The sequence below is a fragment of the Neofelis nebulosa genome, chromosome 16, assembly GCF_028018385.1.
Source record: "Neofelis nebulosa isolate mNeoNeb1 chromosome 16, mNeoNeb1.pri, whole genome shotgun sequence".
NCBI classification, from domain to species: domain Eukaryota; kingdom Metazoa; phylum Chordata; class Mammalia; order Carnivora; family Felidae; genus Neofelis; species Neofelis nebulosa.
Window position 1 is genome coordinate 35,414,151 of NC_080797.1, and position 16,312 is coordinate 35,430,462.

At 52.8% G+C, this 16,312-nt stretch overlaps 1 protein-coding gene across 1 annotated transcript; it reads left to right on the forward strand.

Moving 5' to 3' along the window:
- Positions 1 to 243: 243 nt before the first annotated feature.
- On the forward strand, positions 244 to 7,322 carry KRT32 (keratin 32). The gene is made up of 7 exons (XM_058706045.1): positions 244 to 985; positions 1,663 to 1,745; positions 1,943 to 2,099; positions 3,384 to 3,545; positions 3,627 to 3,752; positions 4,466 to 4,686; positions 6,895 to 7,322. Exons 1-7 carry the CDS (start codon positions 518 to 520, stop codon positions 7,022 to 7,024), a joined length of 1,347 nt encoding a protein of 448 aa, XP_058562028.1. The 5' UTR covers positions 244 to 517; the 3' UTR covers positions 7,025 to 7,322.
- The last annotated feature ends 8,990 nt before the right edge of the window (positions 7,323 to 16,312 follow it).

A 16,312-nucleotide genomic window follows, 5' to 3' on the forward strand; every position in this document is an offset into this window, starting at 1 on the left:
ATCGGTGAAGCTTCTGGCACCCACACATTTCCTCCTTAAGGGGCCGGCCTCTTCCCACAGGGAATGCTCTCATTAAAAGGAAGAGCTACCCCACGGAACTGTGGCCCTTTCTCAGGGCCCGAGCGGGCGGGGGCGCAGCGGACATTGGCGGCACAGGGCCAGGTGCTGTGGTGTCCGGGTGGCCCCGCCCGGGTAATGAGGGCCCAAGCCCAAAGCTGATCCTTTGAAGATGTGTCCTGAAGCTCTCCCCTGGTGATCAATGACAGGAGCCCAGAGTCCTGCTTTAGCCAAATGACTAGCTTAGCCTCTTTTACAAGGAAAGGAACTCCTTATTGGAAACCAAATTATAAATTAATTAGCGGCTTCCTCTGGGGCTGTGTATAAACATCCACACCACCCCATGGTGACTTTCTAGCGTGAGCCCCCTCATTCCAGGGGTATAAAAAGGCCCGAGCAGGATGGGGTCTGTGGACACTGACAATCCAGGTAGCTGTAGCTGCGAAGGGGCCTCCCTGACATGGTATCCAACTGCTCACCGGCTTCCATCAAGAGCTGCCCGCGGCCCCCCTCTGTCTGCTCCAGCAGCATGAGCTGCCGGCCCGAGCTGTGCCTGGGTTACGTCTGCCAGCCCATGACATACGTGCCTTCTGTCTGCACTCCCACCACCTACCGGCCAGCCAGCTGCCTCTCCAAGACCTACCTATCCAGCTCCTGCCGGCCCAGCAGCTGCTGGCCAGCCAGTGGTATCGCCAGTTCCATGGGCAACTGCGGCTGGTTCTGCGAGGGCTCCTTCAATGGCAACGAGAAGGAGACCATGCAGTTCCTGAACGACCGCCTGGCCAGCTACCTGGAGAAGGTGCGCCAGCTGGAGCGGGAGAACGCGGAGCTGGAGACCAGGATCCAAGAGGCCTGCCAGTCTCAAGTGCTCACCCTGTGTCCTGACTACCAGTCTTATTTCAGGACCATCGAGGAGCTCCAGCAGAAGGTGAGGGAAAGCGGTGGAAGGACTCACCGGGAAGGCAACCGGAAGGCCTGGAGCTCCAGATTTGAATCTCATTAGCTTATTAAGCCTCATTCAGGGGAAAGAGACTTCCCCAGGGCATAGGATTGTCTCACAGTTTGAGGGTTCAGCTAGAGTCCTTAACATGGAAAGAGGTCTGGGATCTAGACTCAGTTCTACCACGTTGTGGCTTTGGGAGGGGGGCCTTCCCTTCCCTAGGCCCCAGTGTCCTCATCGGTAAACTGGTTGCAGTAATGGTTCGCACCTAAGGGGTCTGTCCAGAGGATTCCGTGAGTTGATGCACGTGAAGTGTTTAACACAGCCTCTGGCACACGGTGAGTTTTTAGTCGATGTTAGCGCTTGTTAAGGATCTGCCTGTCCCACGAAGGACTTCGGACTTAACGACGTTGTTTCCTTCCACATTGTTCACTGCGACCAAAGTGGGGCGTTTGGATTTATGAAGAACCTAGGTGCTTCAAATATAAATCTTAGTAGTTCTCCAAGGACTAGCAGTTCACCAAATATTCCCCAGAGTCCCAGAGAAGAGGGGCTCCTGAAGGGATGGTCACCAGGCTGCTGAGTCCCTTCAGCTGCCAGCTTTTCCTCTGGGCTCTTTTTCCTTCTTATTCTGAACGCACCCCCTCTTGTGCCATGGCCCCCAGGTTCTGTGCACCAAGGCAGAGAATGCCAGGATGGTCGTGCACATTGATAATGCCAAGCTGGCCGCCGATGACTTTAGGACCAAGTGAGTCTGGCCCGGGGATGGTGGGGTACCTCCCCCTCCCCCCCCACCTCCCCCTCCCCCCCCCACCTCCCCGCACATCTTTGGGGGCAGCTCTCCGTGAGTTTCAGGGAGGGTTGGAAAAGTGCCAGTAGCTGTGGGTCTTCCCTGAGTGCTGTATTCAGTTTCAGCCCTCGGTTGCTGACCCTGTCCCTGTGCAGGTACGAGACGGAACTGGCCACGCGGCAGCTGGTGGAGGCCGACACCAACGGCCTGCGCAGGATCCTGGACGAGCTGACCCTGTGCAAGGCCGACCTGGAGGCCCAGGTGGAGTCCCTGAAGGAGGAGCTGCTGTGCCTCAAGAAGAACCACGAGGAGGTGAGCCCTAAAATCAAGCTGACGTGGCCCCGGGAAGCGGAATGGGAAGCACGTGAGGTTTTGGGTTGGATAGACTTGGGTTGAAATTCCCAGGCTTGCTGTGTGTTGTTTCTGTGACTTGCCCAACTCACTGAACCTTTCTGAGCCTCCTCACCTGTAAAATGGAGCAGCACTATGACACGGGGCTACTGCAAGCATTCCATGAGGTCATGGGTGTGAAACACCCGTCACTTGGTCCCTGCTCAGAAATGCAAGCAACCTTCTCTTCTGCATTTCCTGGTCTTGTGTGACTGCCAGATGCTTGTGTTTTTCTCATGAGAATCACTTTCTGGGGGCAGAGTGGTGCCTGAGGCCCAGAGGGGGTTGTGTTCCAGAACTCACATGGAATGGCCTGTCCCTCTCCGGAAGGCTCGGCCGCTGGGGCTCTTCCAAGGGAGAGTCAACTGCAGTGGTTTTCTTTCTTCTTACCCCATTCTGTCCTTCTTTGCTCCTGTTTGCATATAATATACTTAATCCAAAATCTATCGGTCGACACTTTATTTTCTGACTTTCCTCCTCATCTCCCGCACGTCCGCGGAGGGAGATCGCTCCCTCCCGGGCACCTGTGTGCTGCGTAGACCACCGGACCTCTGGTGCCGCGCCCCCCACCCTCCACCTTCTCTGCGTTGACTCTCAACCTCTTGAGTGGGGATTTGAAAGAGCAAGTGCCTCTGAAACCTGGCTGGGTTTCCTTAGGCTTAAATGCAAAGTAACAATCAGTCACCATGTACTCACTGGGTGCCCTAAGGTAACTGACTCATCCTACTTAAATCAGAGAACTGGGAACGGCACCAAGAGGCCACTAATGAGGCATCATCGCACACTCGGGCAGCCTCTGAGACAACTTTCTCTCTTTGGCAGCCAAGCCTGGGGAGGCGTCTGCTCTCACTCAGGCCTTGAACCAAGTGAAGCCAGGCTCCTGCTGTCCTCCCTCCCAGACGAACACAGGCTGGGAGGGTGGCTGGGAATACGGGGGCATGGGTTTCCCATTCTGGCCCGAGGAGATCAGACAAACCCTGGCATTGCTCTTGGCTTCTGCCAAAGTGACAGGAAGTGTGATGGAGCGCTGCCGCCACCATGGGAACATCCGGTCGGAGCTGGAAGACCACAGAGCTTCCGCAGAGTGGACGGCAAGCCTCAAAGGGCCCCTGTAACATAGACATCCTAGCATCTTTCGTCCCACCGTTTTGTGTCTCCCTGGGGTGGTGAGTGGGATCACGTGACCTCACACTCGTGCCTTTTCAGGAAGTCAGTGCCCTCCGGTGCCAGCTGGGGGACCGCCTTAATATCGAGGTCGACGCTGCACCGCCTGTGGACCTGAACAGGATGCTGGAGGAGATGCGGTGTCAGTATGAGACTGTGGTGGAGACCAACCTCAGGGACGTGGAGGAATGGTTCAACATGCAGGTGGGCCTCTCGCAGGTGGGCCGGCCTCTCTAGGGTCCCTGAGAAGGCTCTCCTGCCCTTCTCCTGTCTCCCCCTTTGCAGATGGAGGAGCTCAATCAGCAGGTGGCCACGAGCTCCGAGCAGCTTCAGAGCTACCAGTCGGACATCATCGATCTGAGACGAACGGTCAACACGCTGGAGATCGAGCTGCAGGCCCAGCACAGCCTGGTGGGTGCTGCTGGGTGGTCTCTGGATCCCAGGCGGCAAATGCGCTTAGGTGCCGGCATCCAGGCGGGGGGAGGGGGCCCCGATTCAGCCACCACGGACGTTTGCCCAGCTGACCTCTCCTAGGCTGAGGTTGCTCCCAAGACCCATCCCAGAGATCAAAGGGGCTTGTCTCAACCCTGACATGGGTTAGCTGGACACTGTCAAACACAACTCCCCAGGAAGGCGTGTTCTCTGCTTGGTCTGAACCTTCTAAACCCAGGCTTCCTACTGGAGTTTTAAAAACTCCCCATGCTTAGTTCCTCTCTGGATGAGTGAAATCAGAGTCTCTTGGAGGTGGGGGCCGGGCAGAAGGACCTTTTAAAGGCGCTCATGTGACTTCAAAGCACAGCCAGGGCTGAAGGCCACAGATCTTGACGATGCTGTCGGGGAGGAGCCTGGGGAACCTCAGATCCAAAGTCTGAAGCCAGACCGAGGCTGAAGAAGGAATAAGGGGTTTAGGGTCACGGGGACCTGGGTTCACATCCCAGTCTGTTACCTGCCAACTGCTTAAGCTTGAACAAGTCATTCAACCTTCCTGGGCCTCAGTTTCCACCGTGACTTAGGTAGGGAGGGGTCATTCCCAAGCCCAAAGGGAGACCTGGCTTTTCTTGGTTCTTTTTGAACCAGGAGGATAGGTCTGCTCCTCAACTACTGTGTCTTTCCTTTTGCCGTAGAGGGACTCTCTCGAAAACACCCTGGCGGAGACCGAGGCGCGCTACAGCTCCCAGCTGGCCCAGATGCAGTGCCTGATCAGCAACGTGGAGGCCCAGCTGGCCGAGATCCGGGCTGACCTGGAGCGGCAGAACCAGGAGTACCAGGTGCTGCTGGACGTGCGGGCCCGGCTGGAGGGCGAGATCAACACGTACCGGGGCCTGCTGGAGAGCGAGGACTGCAAGTGAGTGGGCCCAGCTGAGGCTGTACACATGGGTGCAAACATGGGTTTGGAGAAGGCTATAGGAGGCTATAGGAGAAGGCTATAAGGGCTTACCCAGGAGATAGAGCCCTGTCGTGATTAAGAAGCAGTTAGGAAGCTGGTATGATCCAAAGAAAGTCAGGCAGGTGTTCATGCTATCATCCCAAACCTGGCCCACTGGAGGCCACTGCGCTCCTTCCCAAGTCAGCAAACTCCTTCCAAGGGCTTCCCATGTACCCGGTGCCATTAGGGATGTGGAGACAGATGACGACGAGGCATCTGCTCTCAGGTTGTTTCTGTCTGGTTAGGGAGACGGGCAACTGGAGATCATACTTGGGGGAAAGATTTTTCTGCGCTTGAGAGGACCAATAGGTGGCTTAACGTGATTGGGCTGTGGCGGGAAGGAAGGAAGACACAAGAGGTCAGTGGGGCCCGTTCATGGGGAACCATAAAGGCCATGCTGGGGAAGGAGGACCTTATTTAATAGGCAGTGGGATGTCCTCAGTTTTGTTTTGTTTTGTTTTGTTTGGAGGAGGAAATGATAGAGTTTGCTTAACGGCCTATCTCTCCAGTGAGATGGTAATCATCTAGAACTCAGAGATCGTAGAAACTATTTTTATCTCCTTCACCTGGCATGTAGCAGATGCTTAGTAAATGTTTCCTGAGTGAGTCAGTGAAAGCTCAAAGCTGTTCTTCAGGAAGACGGCACAGGTGGTTGCAGGAAGTAGAGGGAAGAGGGTCCAGGCAGGGAAACTGTCCAGGAGGTCCTGGCCATGTGAGCAGTGGGGAGAGTCAGAATCCGGGTGGGGCAGGCACTCAGCAAGGCCTGGCGGTCACCTGGGCACAGGACACCTCGGGCCCGTGGACACCCACTGGGCTGATTACTGTTGTAGACGGTTTCTTTTTTTTGTTTGTTTTTGTTTAAAAAAATTTGTTTAAACATTTTATCTTATGCTTTGAGAAACAGAGAGAGACAGAGCATGAGCAGGGGAGAGGCAGAGAGAGAGGGAGACACAGGATTGGAAGCAGGCTCCAGGCTCTGACCTGTCAGCACAGAGCCCGACGTGGGGCTTGAACCCATGAAGTGTGAGATCATGACCTGAGCTGAAGTCGGATGCTCATCTGACTGAGCCACCCAGGCGCTCCCTGTAGGCGGTTTCTTAGTCCACGTTCAGCTTTGCTGGTCTGTCATTCAGTTTCACCCTCTGGGGCAAGGGTTGCAAAATCAAATGCTTTGCAAGGAACAGGGTGCTGATGCACATGTGTGACGTGGGTCACGGTGGGACTCTGGGGAACCAGAGAGCGATGTCTACTCCGGCGAGGGCGCCACCCCCGAGGAGGACCGTTTCTACCGTGTGAGAGGCACATCCAGTATGGTTGGATCTTCTGACTGCTCACGAGAAACTGGGAATCTAGATGTCTTTCAAATGTTAAATTCTTCTGATTTTTAAATATTTTCAACAAATGAAAAAAGAATATGGTGCTGGCCACACAAAACGGATTTCAGGCTGGATGTGGTCCCTGGGCTCCCTGTCCAGTTTCTGGGCTGTTTGGTTCCCATCTACTGTCCAGGCTGTGGTTTCTGGTTTTGAGCCCACACCCGTCGGTCTCTGAGATCATCCTTTCTCCTTTTGCCATGTCTTCCTTCTGTTTTAAGTACTGAGTTCACCTTATCCAACACATTCTTATTAAGTGCCTGCTCCAGGCCAGGTATGCAGAATGTGTATGCATACACGGCTGCTGACCTCACTGTTTAATGGGGAGACAGACCGTAACAGGACAATCACACATCACTCTGGGAGGGGACACACGGTACCGTTGGGGGATTTGACACAGAGAGATCATGGAGGGCTTCAAGGAGGTTGTGACAGTTGAGTTGAAGGAAGCTGCTCTCCATCCTGGCCCAAATGGGAGCCACCGAACGTTCTAGGCAGGGAGTGGCATACTTATATTTGTGTCTGTGGAAGATCACTCTGGCCACGAAGCTGACAGTGGTTAGGAGGGGCCAGGGTGGGGCTGGGGAGGCCAGTTAAGGGTTACACAGGCAAAGATGACGGAGGTGGGATTAGGGAAGCCGAGTGGAGAAGGTGAGCAGCGGGTGAGTTTGCGAGGCATCTGGGGGCAGAGCCACGCACTCGTTGCTGCCTTGGGCTTTTCTCTAATCCTGCCCCCTGTGCCTGTCTTCCGCAGGTTGCCCTGTAACCCGTGCTCCACTCCCTCCTGTCCCCCTTGTGCACCTTCCCCCAGCGTGCCCCGCACCATCTGTGTGCCCCGCACCGTCTGTGTGCCTTGCGTGCCCTGTCCTCAGGTCCGCTACTGAAAGTCCCTCAGGGTCGGTGGATCCTGGACAGACCGGAGCTGGGAGGCTGGAGCCTCCTCAGGTGGAGTCTGACCCCCATTCAGTGGTCAGCAAGGAAGCCCTCCAGCTGGGAGGTGGGCTGTGTGCTACACGCTCGGAGCTGCAGGGGGCGCCCCGGGCCCCCACGTCTTGGAAAACTGCCTCTCACTTCCACAGCCAGACTGTTCTCTTGGCTGATGTTTCTGGTTGTCTGTGCTGCCTCAAGGGCACGTGCTCTTAGTAAACTGGCGAATAAAGCCTCATCCAGTGGCCCTGCAAACGCGTCTTTCTCTATTTGTCGCCTTTGCTGCTGTATCCACCAGCCAGTTCTACTCAGTTGGGCTCAAGAGGAAAGTGGCCAAATTCTATACTTATTTTTGGGCCCCGTCTGTTTCCACGGAGGCTTGGGAGGCATTCGCTAGAAAGGCCCGCATGCCATAAGCCAGTTAAAGCCAGGCGATCAGTCCAGAGCCAAGTCATAAAGGAATAAAGAGAAGAGGGAGATAATTATGCCTGAAACCTAGGCCAAACTACTGTAATTGAGAAGAATACTGTTATGACCCCACCTCCCCACCTCATTACAGCTGTTACAATGGGATCATTCATTCATTCATTCGAAACGTCTTCACTAATGGCCTACTTACATGTAGATACCCCCAGGGTCATCCCCCAGATACTTCCTTAGTGCCCCATTTAAACATTGCAACAACTTGTGAAAAAAGGTACCATTATTTCTCCCCTTTGTAAATGAGGAAGCTGAGAGCCAGAGAGGTTAAGAAACTTGCCCAAAGGTCATCCAACTAGTATGTAGTGGACCCAGGACTCAGTATAGGCTGTTAGGCCCCAGGGATAAATCAAGCAATTCGTATTCTGAGTCCTTGTATTTGCAAACTACAGCTCTATGCAGGGAGGGGCTACCAAAAAAAAAAAAAAAATGCAAGTGATCCCCACTGTCCGGAAGCCTATGATTGGCGACGGAGCTGGGGCCAGTGTAAATAATAATAACCATGACTACCGCTTCCTGAGCACATCTATGGTGCACACATAGACTGGCCTATGCGGCTTGCACAACCACCGTGTAAGGTAGGCCTCATGTCCGTTTTAGAAATGGAAAACCGAGGAGTGCAGAATGGGTTAGTCAGTTGCCCAAAGTTACATGCAAGGACCAAGATTCGGACCCAGGTCCAGCTGTGTGCCCTGAAGCACTTACTCGAAGCACTCCACTGCATGGCAAATTGCTACCTAGAAAGAGCACATGCTAACAAAGGCTGGGACAAAGTACCAGCCTGGGGAGAGCAGGGAAGGCTTCCTGCAGCTGGTGGCATTTGAGATGGGCCTGAATGTCTACTGAGCAAAAAAGAGGTAGAGCCACGTGGGGCCTGCGTGGAAGCCAAGGTCTGGCTCCAGACGCCTTAAGTGGCCTTGCTGGCTGGAGCAGCGGGTCCCTGTGGAAGGTTGGTGGGAATAAATCTCATGTGGTAGGAAGGTGTCAGACCACGGGGAGGCCCCAGGTATCTCTGATGGAGCCTGGACTCCATCCAGAAAGCTGTGGGAGGGCTGCTGTAGGTTCTGAGCCCAAGGATGGCATGGCCGGAGTGGCCTTTTAGAAAGTTTCACCGAGGAGTGTAAAAAAGATGGCTGAGGGGCAGGGACAGAGCTGATAACTAGTATGTGGAAGAAGCTAATGGGGCCTCAGCTCAGGCTGTGACAGTGGGAAGGAAAAAATCAGGGCTCAATCTGAGAGGCTCAGCAGAGGACCTGACTTGGCAAGACTGGCCATGGCGGATTAAGAGGAAAGGGCCAGAAACAGGAATCTTGTACACCTTTCTGAACCTCAACCTCTAAACACACTGTTCTTCCTTAATGAGCTGAGGTGATGTTTCTGTTAAAGATCTGCCCTCTGGACTTGCCAAGAAATCATGAGAAGTGAATTGGCTCTTGGAGCCGCCTGGGGCTCTCGGGACAGGATCCGGCATGCAGGCTTGGCAGGCGAGGCTGTGAGCCTGATGGGAGACACAAACACACTGCTTAGCCAGCTGTGGTTCCTGAGTGGGGAGGTGAGGGTAGCATTTCGGTGATCTGGAATGTCAAGAGAGAGGAGCTTCTGGCCATGTGGATATTCTCATAACTGAGTGCAAACTGGCAATCCCTCTTAATTTCAGTCCCCATGCAAATTTGTCTAGAATGTGCTTAGCTTGATAAACACAATAGACTGAACAGAACCAGATCTATGGTTCTAAAATGCTAGGCCTCTTCTGTCTTGTCCGATATGGTAGCCACAGACTACATGTGGCTATTGAATTTTTAATGAAATAAAACTGAAAAATTCAGTTCAATACACTAGCCACATTTCAAGTGCTCAGTACCTACATGTGGTTAGGGGTACTATACTAGAGTGCAGATGTAGAATATTTCCGTTATTCCAGAAAGTTCTATTCAACAACACTATCCTAAGCTATCAGAATCATAAGGAGCCTTCCAGATGATGTCGCCCAGCCTCTCCCATTTATGGATGGGGAGTCTAAGGCCCAGAGAGCTGGAAAGATGCACTCACCAACCAACAGGTGGGAATCAAAGTAAGTGCTCTCACGCCAAGCCTAGCGGGTCTCCCTGATGTTTTCTCCGAGCACGAAGGTTTATTATTATTTCAGGCTAATAAATACTTTTCCTTTTGCCTTCTTTCCTGTCCCTAAGAACAGAGATATTTTCTCTGAGATGCTGAAACTCCTTCCCAGGACCGTAGTTCCCAATTAAAAAAATATCTGGAAACCACCAAATTCAGAATCTCCTTATCCTTGGAGCCTTTGGCTCAATAAGAGGACGGACTCAGGCTGTGGCCAGGGGCAATGACACAGGGGTTGTAGGCCAGGAGTCCAGGTCCCCTGGGCCCTTTGGGGACTTGTGCAGGCTCCTTTTCCCTCAGAGCATACTGTCCGATCCAACCTGGTTCCTCTTTCCACCTTGTGTGTCATCTGACTTGCCAGGACCTGTCTGACAACCCAAATGCCTATTAAAGCTTTTTATAGGATACCAAGCCCCAAGGCTCAGGCGCAGTTAGCGCTGCCCCCTCTGCTGGCCATGGATGGTCGCCATCCTCTGTGTTGGGATGATGCTTCCAAGCTAGAGAGGTTGACAGCTATCCTCCCTCCTGGTCTATCTCCACTTTGTGAGGGATGCAGAAGCCACGGATGTAGACGCTGGGGAATATTTCTGCCCACCAGCACCGGGACCTGGAAAGTGGATCTCGTGTTACACATATGGGGATCCTCAGAGGAAGTCTGTCCTCATATCAAAGCATTTGGATTTCATTAACTCCACTTTACAGGAAAACTTAGGACCACGGTAAAGTAATAAAACCTCTGTCGTATTTGATGTTTGGGATAAACTCCCACAGGTAGCAGGATCCTCCCTGAGTGGGGACTGGAAAAGAAAGAGGACATGTGTTTCAAAGATGAGACTTTCCCTGAGGCATTAAGGAGACTGGTGCGCAGCCTTGGGTCTGTCTCTCACTGTGCAAGGGCAAGGCCTCCTCCTGGGCGTGGGAGTGAGGGCCCACAGGGCAGAGGTGGGTTCGGGGAAGCTTGGCCAGAGGGCGACGGCTTCCAGAGAGAAAGGCCCAGCAGTCGGACACAGTGACTGGCAGAGTCACCAGGACAGCTCGTGGACTGAATGACACTGATTGGCACCCTCCCTATAATATTGGGAAGACTTCTCCGGTATGATCAAAAAAAGGATATGCTGAGCGGTAACTGGGAAGATCATTAACAATAAAACAATTCTCGTCTGGTGTTTCATAAATTTTAGCACATGAGTGTGATGATCTCAGTTTTGCTAAATAGAAATGTCCTAAGATCGTTTGCATTCTATCCTTTTGAACAACTGGTCGAGGCAAATTTATTTCCAAATAGTCCCTGCCCCTTAGCCCTAAGTAAGTAACCAAATACCCGGATGAGCCTCTTGCCTTAATGGAAACCATCAGTGACTCCGGCTTCAAAAAACATCTCCTGGAATCCTAGTTCCGCCACCACACGCGGTGTGATTTCTGCGGGTCCCCTAACTTCTGTAAACTGCAAGCTCCTCCCCTTTGGAAAGGGGGGTAACTCTACCTCCTTCACCGCGTTACTGGCACAGAATGCATCTGAACTATCGTGATATCTGGCATAGTATAAGTGCTCAATTAATGCCAATTAAAGAAAATCTGCTTTGGCTGGCACACAAGTCCCCCCACTTCCCCGTTCTGCCTTTCCCCCCAGTGACTTCGGCAGCTGAGTTACTTTCTGGAGCCTTTGGACACCCAAGTTTCAGAAAGAACAGAAGTAGCAGCAGTAACGAGGCCACCACACCAGCCACCCCCCACCCGCCCCTACCCGGGCAGCTTTTGCTTTGCTCTGAGGTTAAAGAGCATCTGGACGGACTGCCGGTCTCGGTCTAAATGTCTTGGGGGCAGGGGACGGTGCAGTGCCCACTTCTGGAGTCTACCTGGGCAATGCCCTTCCCCTGCCCCAGCGCTTTGGCTCCAGGGCAGGCTAAGGGTCTCCCCATGTGCTGTGAGGGGTCCAATTCTCAGGCCTCATTCGTTGTGTCGTGTAGAGTGGGGTTAGCGAGCTGCAGCTCACAGGTCACACCCAGCTGCTGTCTGTTTTGGTGAATGCACTTTCACCGGGACACAGCCACACTGTCTGCGTCTGCCCCGCGCTGCAATGGCGGAGACCAGAAGTTTAGCGCAAACAGCCAGTACGGCCTGCGAGGCACAAAATGTTTACCACTTGGCCTTTTAACAGGACAGGTTTGGTGTAGAGGGAGAGAACGTGCTGGAGTCAGGAGCGCCGGGCCGCAGGCCAGACCCTGTGGCTGACTTGCTCTGGGTCCCCGGGGAGCGCACAGCCCCTCTGGTCTCTGGTTGGGGCAGGAAGGGGTCGAACCCACTCTAATTTTCCTTTGGTTCCAACACGTCGGCACCCCTCCGTTCTCCTGCCCTGTCTCTCTGGGCGCCGGCGCCGAGACCAGAGGCCCCCGCGCTCACCGAGCTCTGCCTCTTCCAGGTGACTGTTGCATCTTCAAGGCCGTGCCCCTCCAGGGAGACGCCAGATGGTCGCTCGGGGACCAGAACTCAGCTTCTCCAAAGAGATGACATGAAACATCCCTTTTAGCAACAGAGGGCACTGGCAAGGAGCGCATTTAGCCCTCCCTGATTTGAGGGTGGGGAGCTACTCATGGGGCCGGCCACTGCCTAAGGGCGGTTTCGCAGGACAGGCCTGGGTCCGGCTACCACCGGAACCGGCGGTGATCCAGCTACCGATGGGCAGCGCGGAGGCCCAGCTGGCCGAGGAACAGCCGAACCGGCAGTATCGGGTGCTGCTGGACGTCAAGGCCAGGCTGGAGGGTGAGATCACCACGTGCTGGAACCTTCTGGAGAGCAAGGACTGCGGGTACGTGTGAGGCTGAGGAGGGCCAGTGTTTGTAGCATCTCCAGGACGCTGATGCGTGTCTTGTGACCATCCTACATCACACACCTGCCCAGAGCTCTTGAGTTCCTTCCTTCTCGGCCACAGGTGCCCCCCTGTCCCAGCAGACACTTGGGGTTCTGTTTCCTCAGGGTGCCCAACTGCTCTCATGCCTGGCCCTTAATTTTGGTTCTTTCCTTTTAGCCGGTGGCCTTGGGCCATGAGCAGGGTGAGGGAGAAGGAGGAATATCTGTGGTCAGAACGTTTCTGATGCTCTGGGCACTTTGTCTTCCTTCACTGAATCCATGCAACATGATAAAGCCTACCTTAAATTTTTCTTTCTATTCTTTCTTTCTTTCTTTCTTTCTTTCTTTCTTTCTTTCTTTCTTTCTTTCTTTCTCTTTCTTTCTTTCAGATATGCCACTTTGATTCCATGTCTCCCCCACTCTCTGTCCCTCCCCTGCTCATGCTCTGTCTCTCTCTGTCTCAAAAATAAATAAAAACAGGGGCACCTGGGTGGCTCAGTCGGTTAAGCGCCCGACTTCGGCTCAGGTCATGATCTCGCAGTTTGTGAGTTCGAGCCCCGCATCGGGCTCTGTGCTGACAGCTCACAGCCTGAGCCTGACTTCGGATTCTGTGTCTCCCCCTCTCTCTGCCCCTCGCCTGCTCATGCTCTGTCTCTCTCTGTCTCTCAATAATAAATAAACATCTAAAAAAATTAAAAAAAAAACATTTAAAAAGAAAGGGGGGCACCTGGGTGGCTCATTCGGTTAAGCGTCTGACTTCGTCTCAGGTCATGATCTCACGGTTTGTGGGTTCGAGCCTTGCATCAGGCTCTGTGCTGACAGCTCAGAGCCTGGAGCCTGCTTCGGATTCTGTGTCTCCCCCACTCTCTGCCCCTCCCCTGCTTATGCTCTGTCTCTGTCTCAAAAATAAATAAAAACATTAAAAAAAATTAAAATAAAGATATGCCACTTTTCTTTAACTAAAAAAAAAAAAATCTGACTGGACTCCCCTCATCTCTATCAGGCCTAGTCAATTTTGCTTGTGCCATAGCTGAAGGAGTATGTGAGGGTACTAGGGGCCCCAGTTTGTAATCGAGGAAACTGAGGCTCAGAGAATGATGGCAGCAAAGAAGTCATGTGGCAGGAAAGTATTTGGAGTGTTGCATGTGGGAAGAGCACCTATGTGTGAACAGAAGATCCAGTCCTCTCTGGTGAGCCCTGTTGTCTCTCTTCCTATGGATTTCAGCATTATTTTCCCTAAGACTTAATAGCAGGCCATGCAGTTAACATTACCGTCCTTGTTATTGTAGATGAAGATACGGGGCTCAAAGAACGTAATTGGCCCCGGGGCCTGAGCTAGTAAGGCAGGAGGGCAGGGACTCAGGCCAAGTCTGTCTTTTCTTAGCTGCTGGGCTTGAGGATGGACATCTCTGTGCATCTGGGTTGCAGAATGCCTTCAATCCACATGCCGCTCCCTCGGGCGACCCACAAGCGTGTCCCGTGACCTGCACTCCACAAGCCCCACATGGCACCTCCTCCTTGAGCTCACCCTGTGAGCCCAAGGCTGCCATGGTAGCAGCAGATCCCGTACACAGGGCAGTGGGGACCTTCCTGTCGCCGCACATGACACACACGGGAAGCTGGAGACTCCCCCGTGGCTGACACCCACCTTACAGACGGCTCGTCTCTGGGGTGGGGCATCCCTGCGGCTCTGCGGCTTCTCGCGACTTCCGCCTGTGTTTTGACGTTCAAGTTCTCTCAGCGGGGCCATTTTCCTTCTGCAGCACTTGGGGAGCTACATCTGTCTTCTGGTTCCTGGCCAATAAGTTAAAAGAATAAACTAATAAATGAAGCTGCCTGTTGTGTGTCTATTGTTGTCAGGTTATTTCACCAAGTTACAGTGGGCACCTGTGTGGTGTATTTTAAACTATGGCTGTGATCCATTGATGGTCTGTGAAGTCATTTTAGTGGATTTTGATCAGCTAGAGAGAGGGCAAGAGAGAGAGAGCAAGAGAGTGAGAGAAAGAGAGAACAGAATAGAAAATAATATGTATGTGTGTCTAGCACATATATAGTTGCAAAATGTGCAGTGTAATTCTTACTTGGGTTGTGCTCAAGAGTTCAAGCCCATGGTCTGTTCCAGAGCTTGTATTTTCAGTGGGGAACCAGGGACCAGAAGAGCTGGCTGACTTGCTCTGGGCCACCTGGCTAATGAGGGGCAGCGCTGGGAGCAGAGGCTGTCCAGAAATACCCCTTCCTTAAATGAAAACACAGCCCTAATCCTGCCTTGTCAGCCCTAGAAGGAGGCTCTCCTGGGGTGCAGAAGGGGCCAAATAATTAGGTCCTGCCTTTTGGGTCACCTGTCCTCAGGCACTAAGTTCCAGGGCCAGGACTTGGAGCATTCTGTCACTCTGATACTGGTCAAGAGTGCATAAAGGACCCCAGATTCCCTGTGGCTGGGTGGAGGATGGGTGGTTGAGAGGGGATTCAGCTCCACCTTGATAATAGCAAAAGGGATCCATGGGACATGAGTCTAGAAGGCCCAACTCACAGCCTGCTTGTGGGGCACACAGACCTGTCCAATCTCATGGTTCTGGGAGGAAAGGGGTCTTGTCTGACACCCTCTCCTTCTAGCTCACATTTCCCTCTGTCTGCTGGATACCGTACCCAGCCCCTGGGCTCCCAGGAGCTCCTTCCCAGACGCTAGGCCAAGGAGGACCTAAGCCCTTGAATGCTTCTTTCCTTTCTGTGAATGCCCCTCCTCTGCAGGTGAGGGATATATTGGATGGGTCTCCACGTTGCCCAGGGGAGTGGCTCTACTCTCACAGGCTTCAACCACACACCAGATTCAACATTATGACCCTGGCCATCCCTTTATAGTTACCCGAAGATTATGAGACTATACTCATACTCATATACTATACTATACTATACTATACTATACTATACTATACTATACTCACATACTCAAGGTATAAAGAGTACCTTTATAGGTACCCAAAGAACATGAGAAGGTGGATTCCTCACAGAGTCCCCCTCCCTACCTTCCCCCAGCCCCCTGGTGGCTGGGTGCTCTTTCTCCCAGACCTCGGAGCTTCTGGGGAAGCTCTTGTGAACAAACTCCTTACTGATTCTGCCATGAAGTGTATGGAAAGTTCTCCTGAGTAGGATACATAAACACTGTACAAAGACAAACGCATGGAGGTGCAGGGAGCCTGGCTCGTTCAGAGAGGGCATGAAAGTTCTGCACCCCTCCCCACATATCTTGCCCTATGTGTCTCTTTATCAGGCTATTCTTCGTGTCCTTTATCATATCCTTGATGCTAAACTGGTAAACATGAATGTTTCCCTGAGTTCTGGGAGTCATTCCAGCAAATTATCAAACCCAAGGAAGGGGTCACGGGAACACTGAGTTATAGCCAGTCATTCAGAAGGACAGGTGACAACCTGGAACTTACGATTGGTGTCTGAAGAAGGGCAGCCTTGTGGGACTGAGCCTTTGCCTTGTGAGATCTGATGCTAAATCCAGGTGGGTAACATAGGGATTAAATTGAACTATAGGACACCCAGCTGATGCCACAGAGAATTACTTGGTATACGGAATAGACAGCTGCAAGGGAAAAGTGGATTCTGCTCTGGGGCCATCCGCAGGGTAATGGCTAATGGGGAGAAAGATGATAACATGTCTGAAGGCCTCAGAGTGAGTGTGGCACCACCTCCACAGGCCACTGTGGTGCCGTGTCACAAATGTCTCCCCTACTCTAAGGCAGGGACTGCGTCTTTTATAGACGCACTCCTAGTGTCTAGATGATGTCATGGTA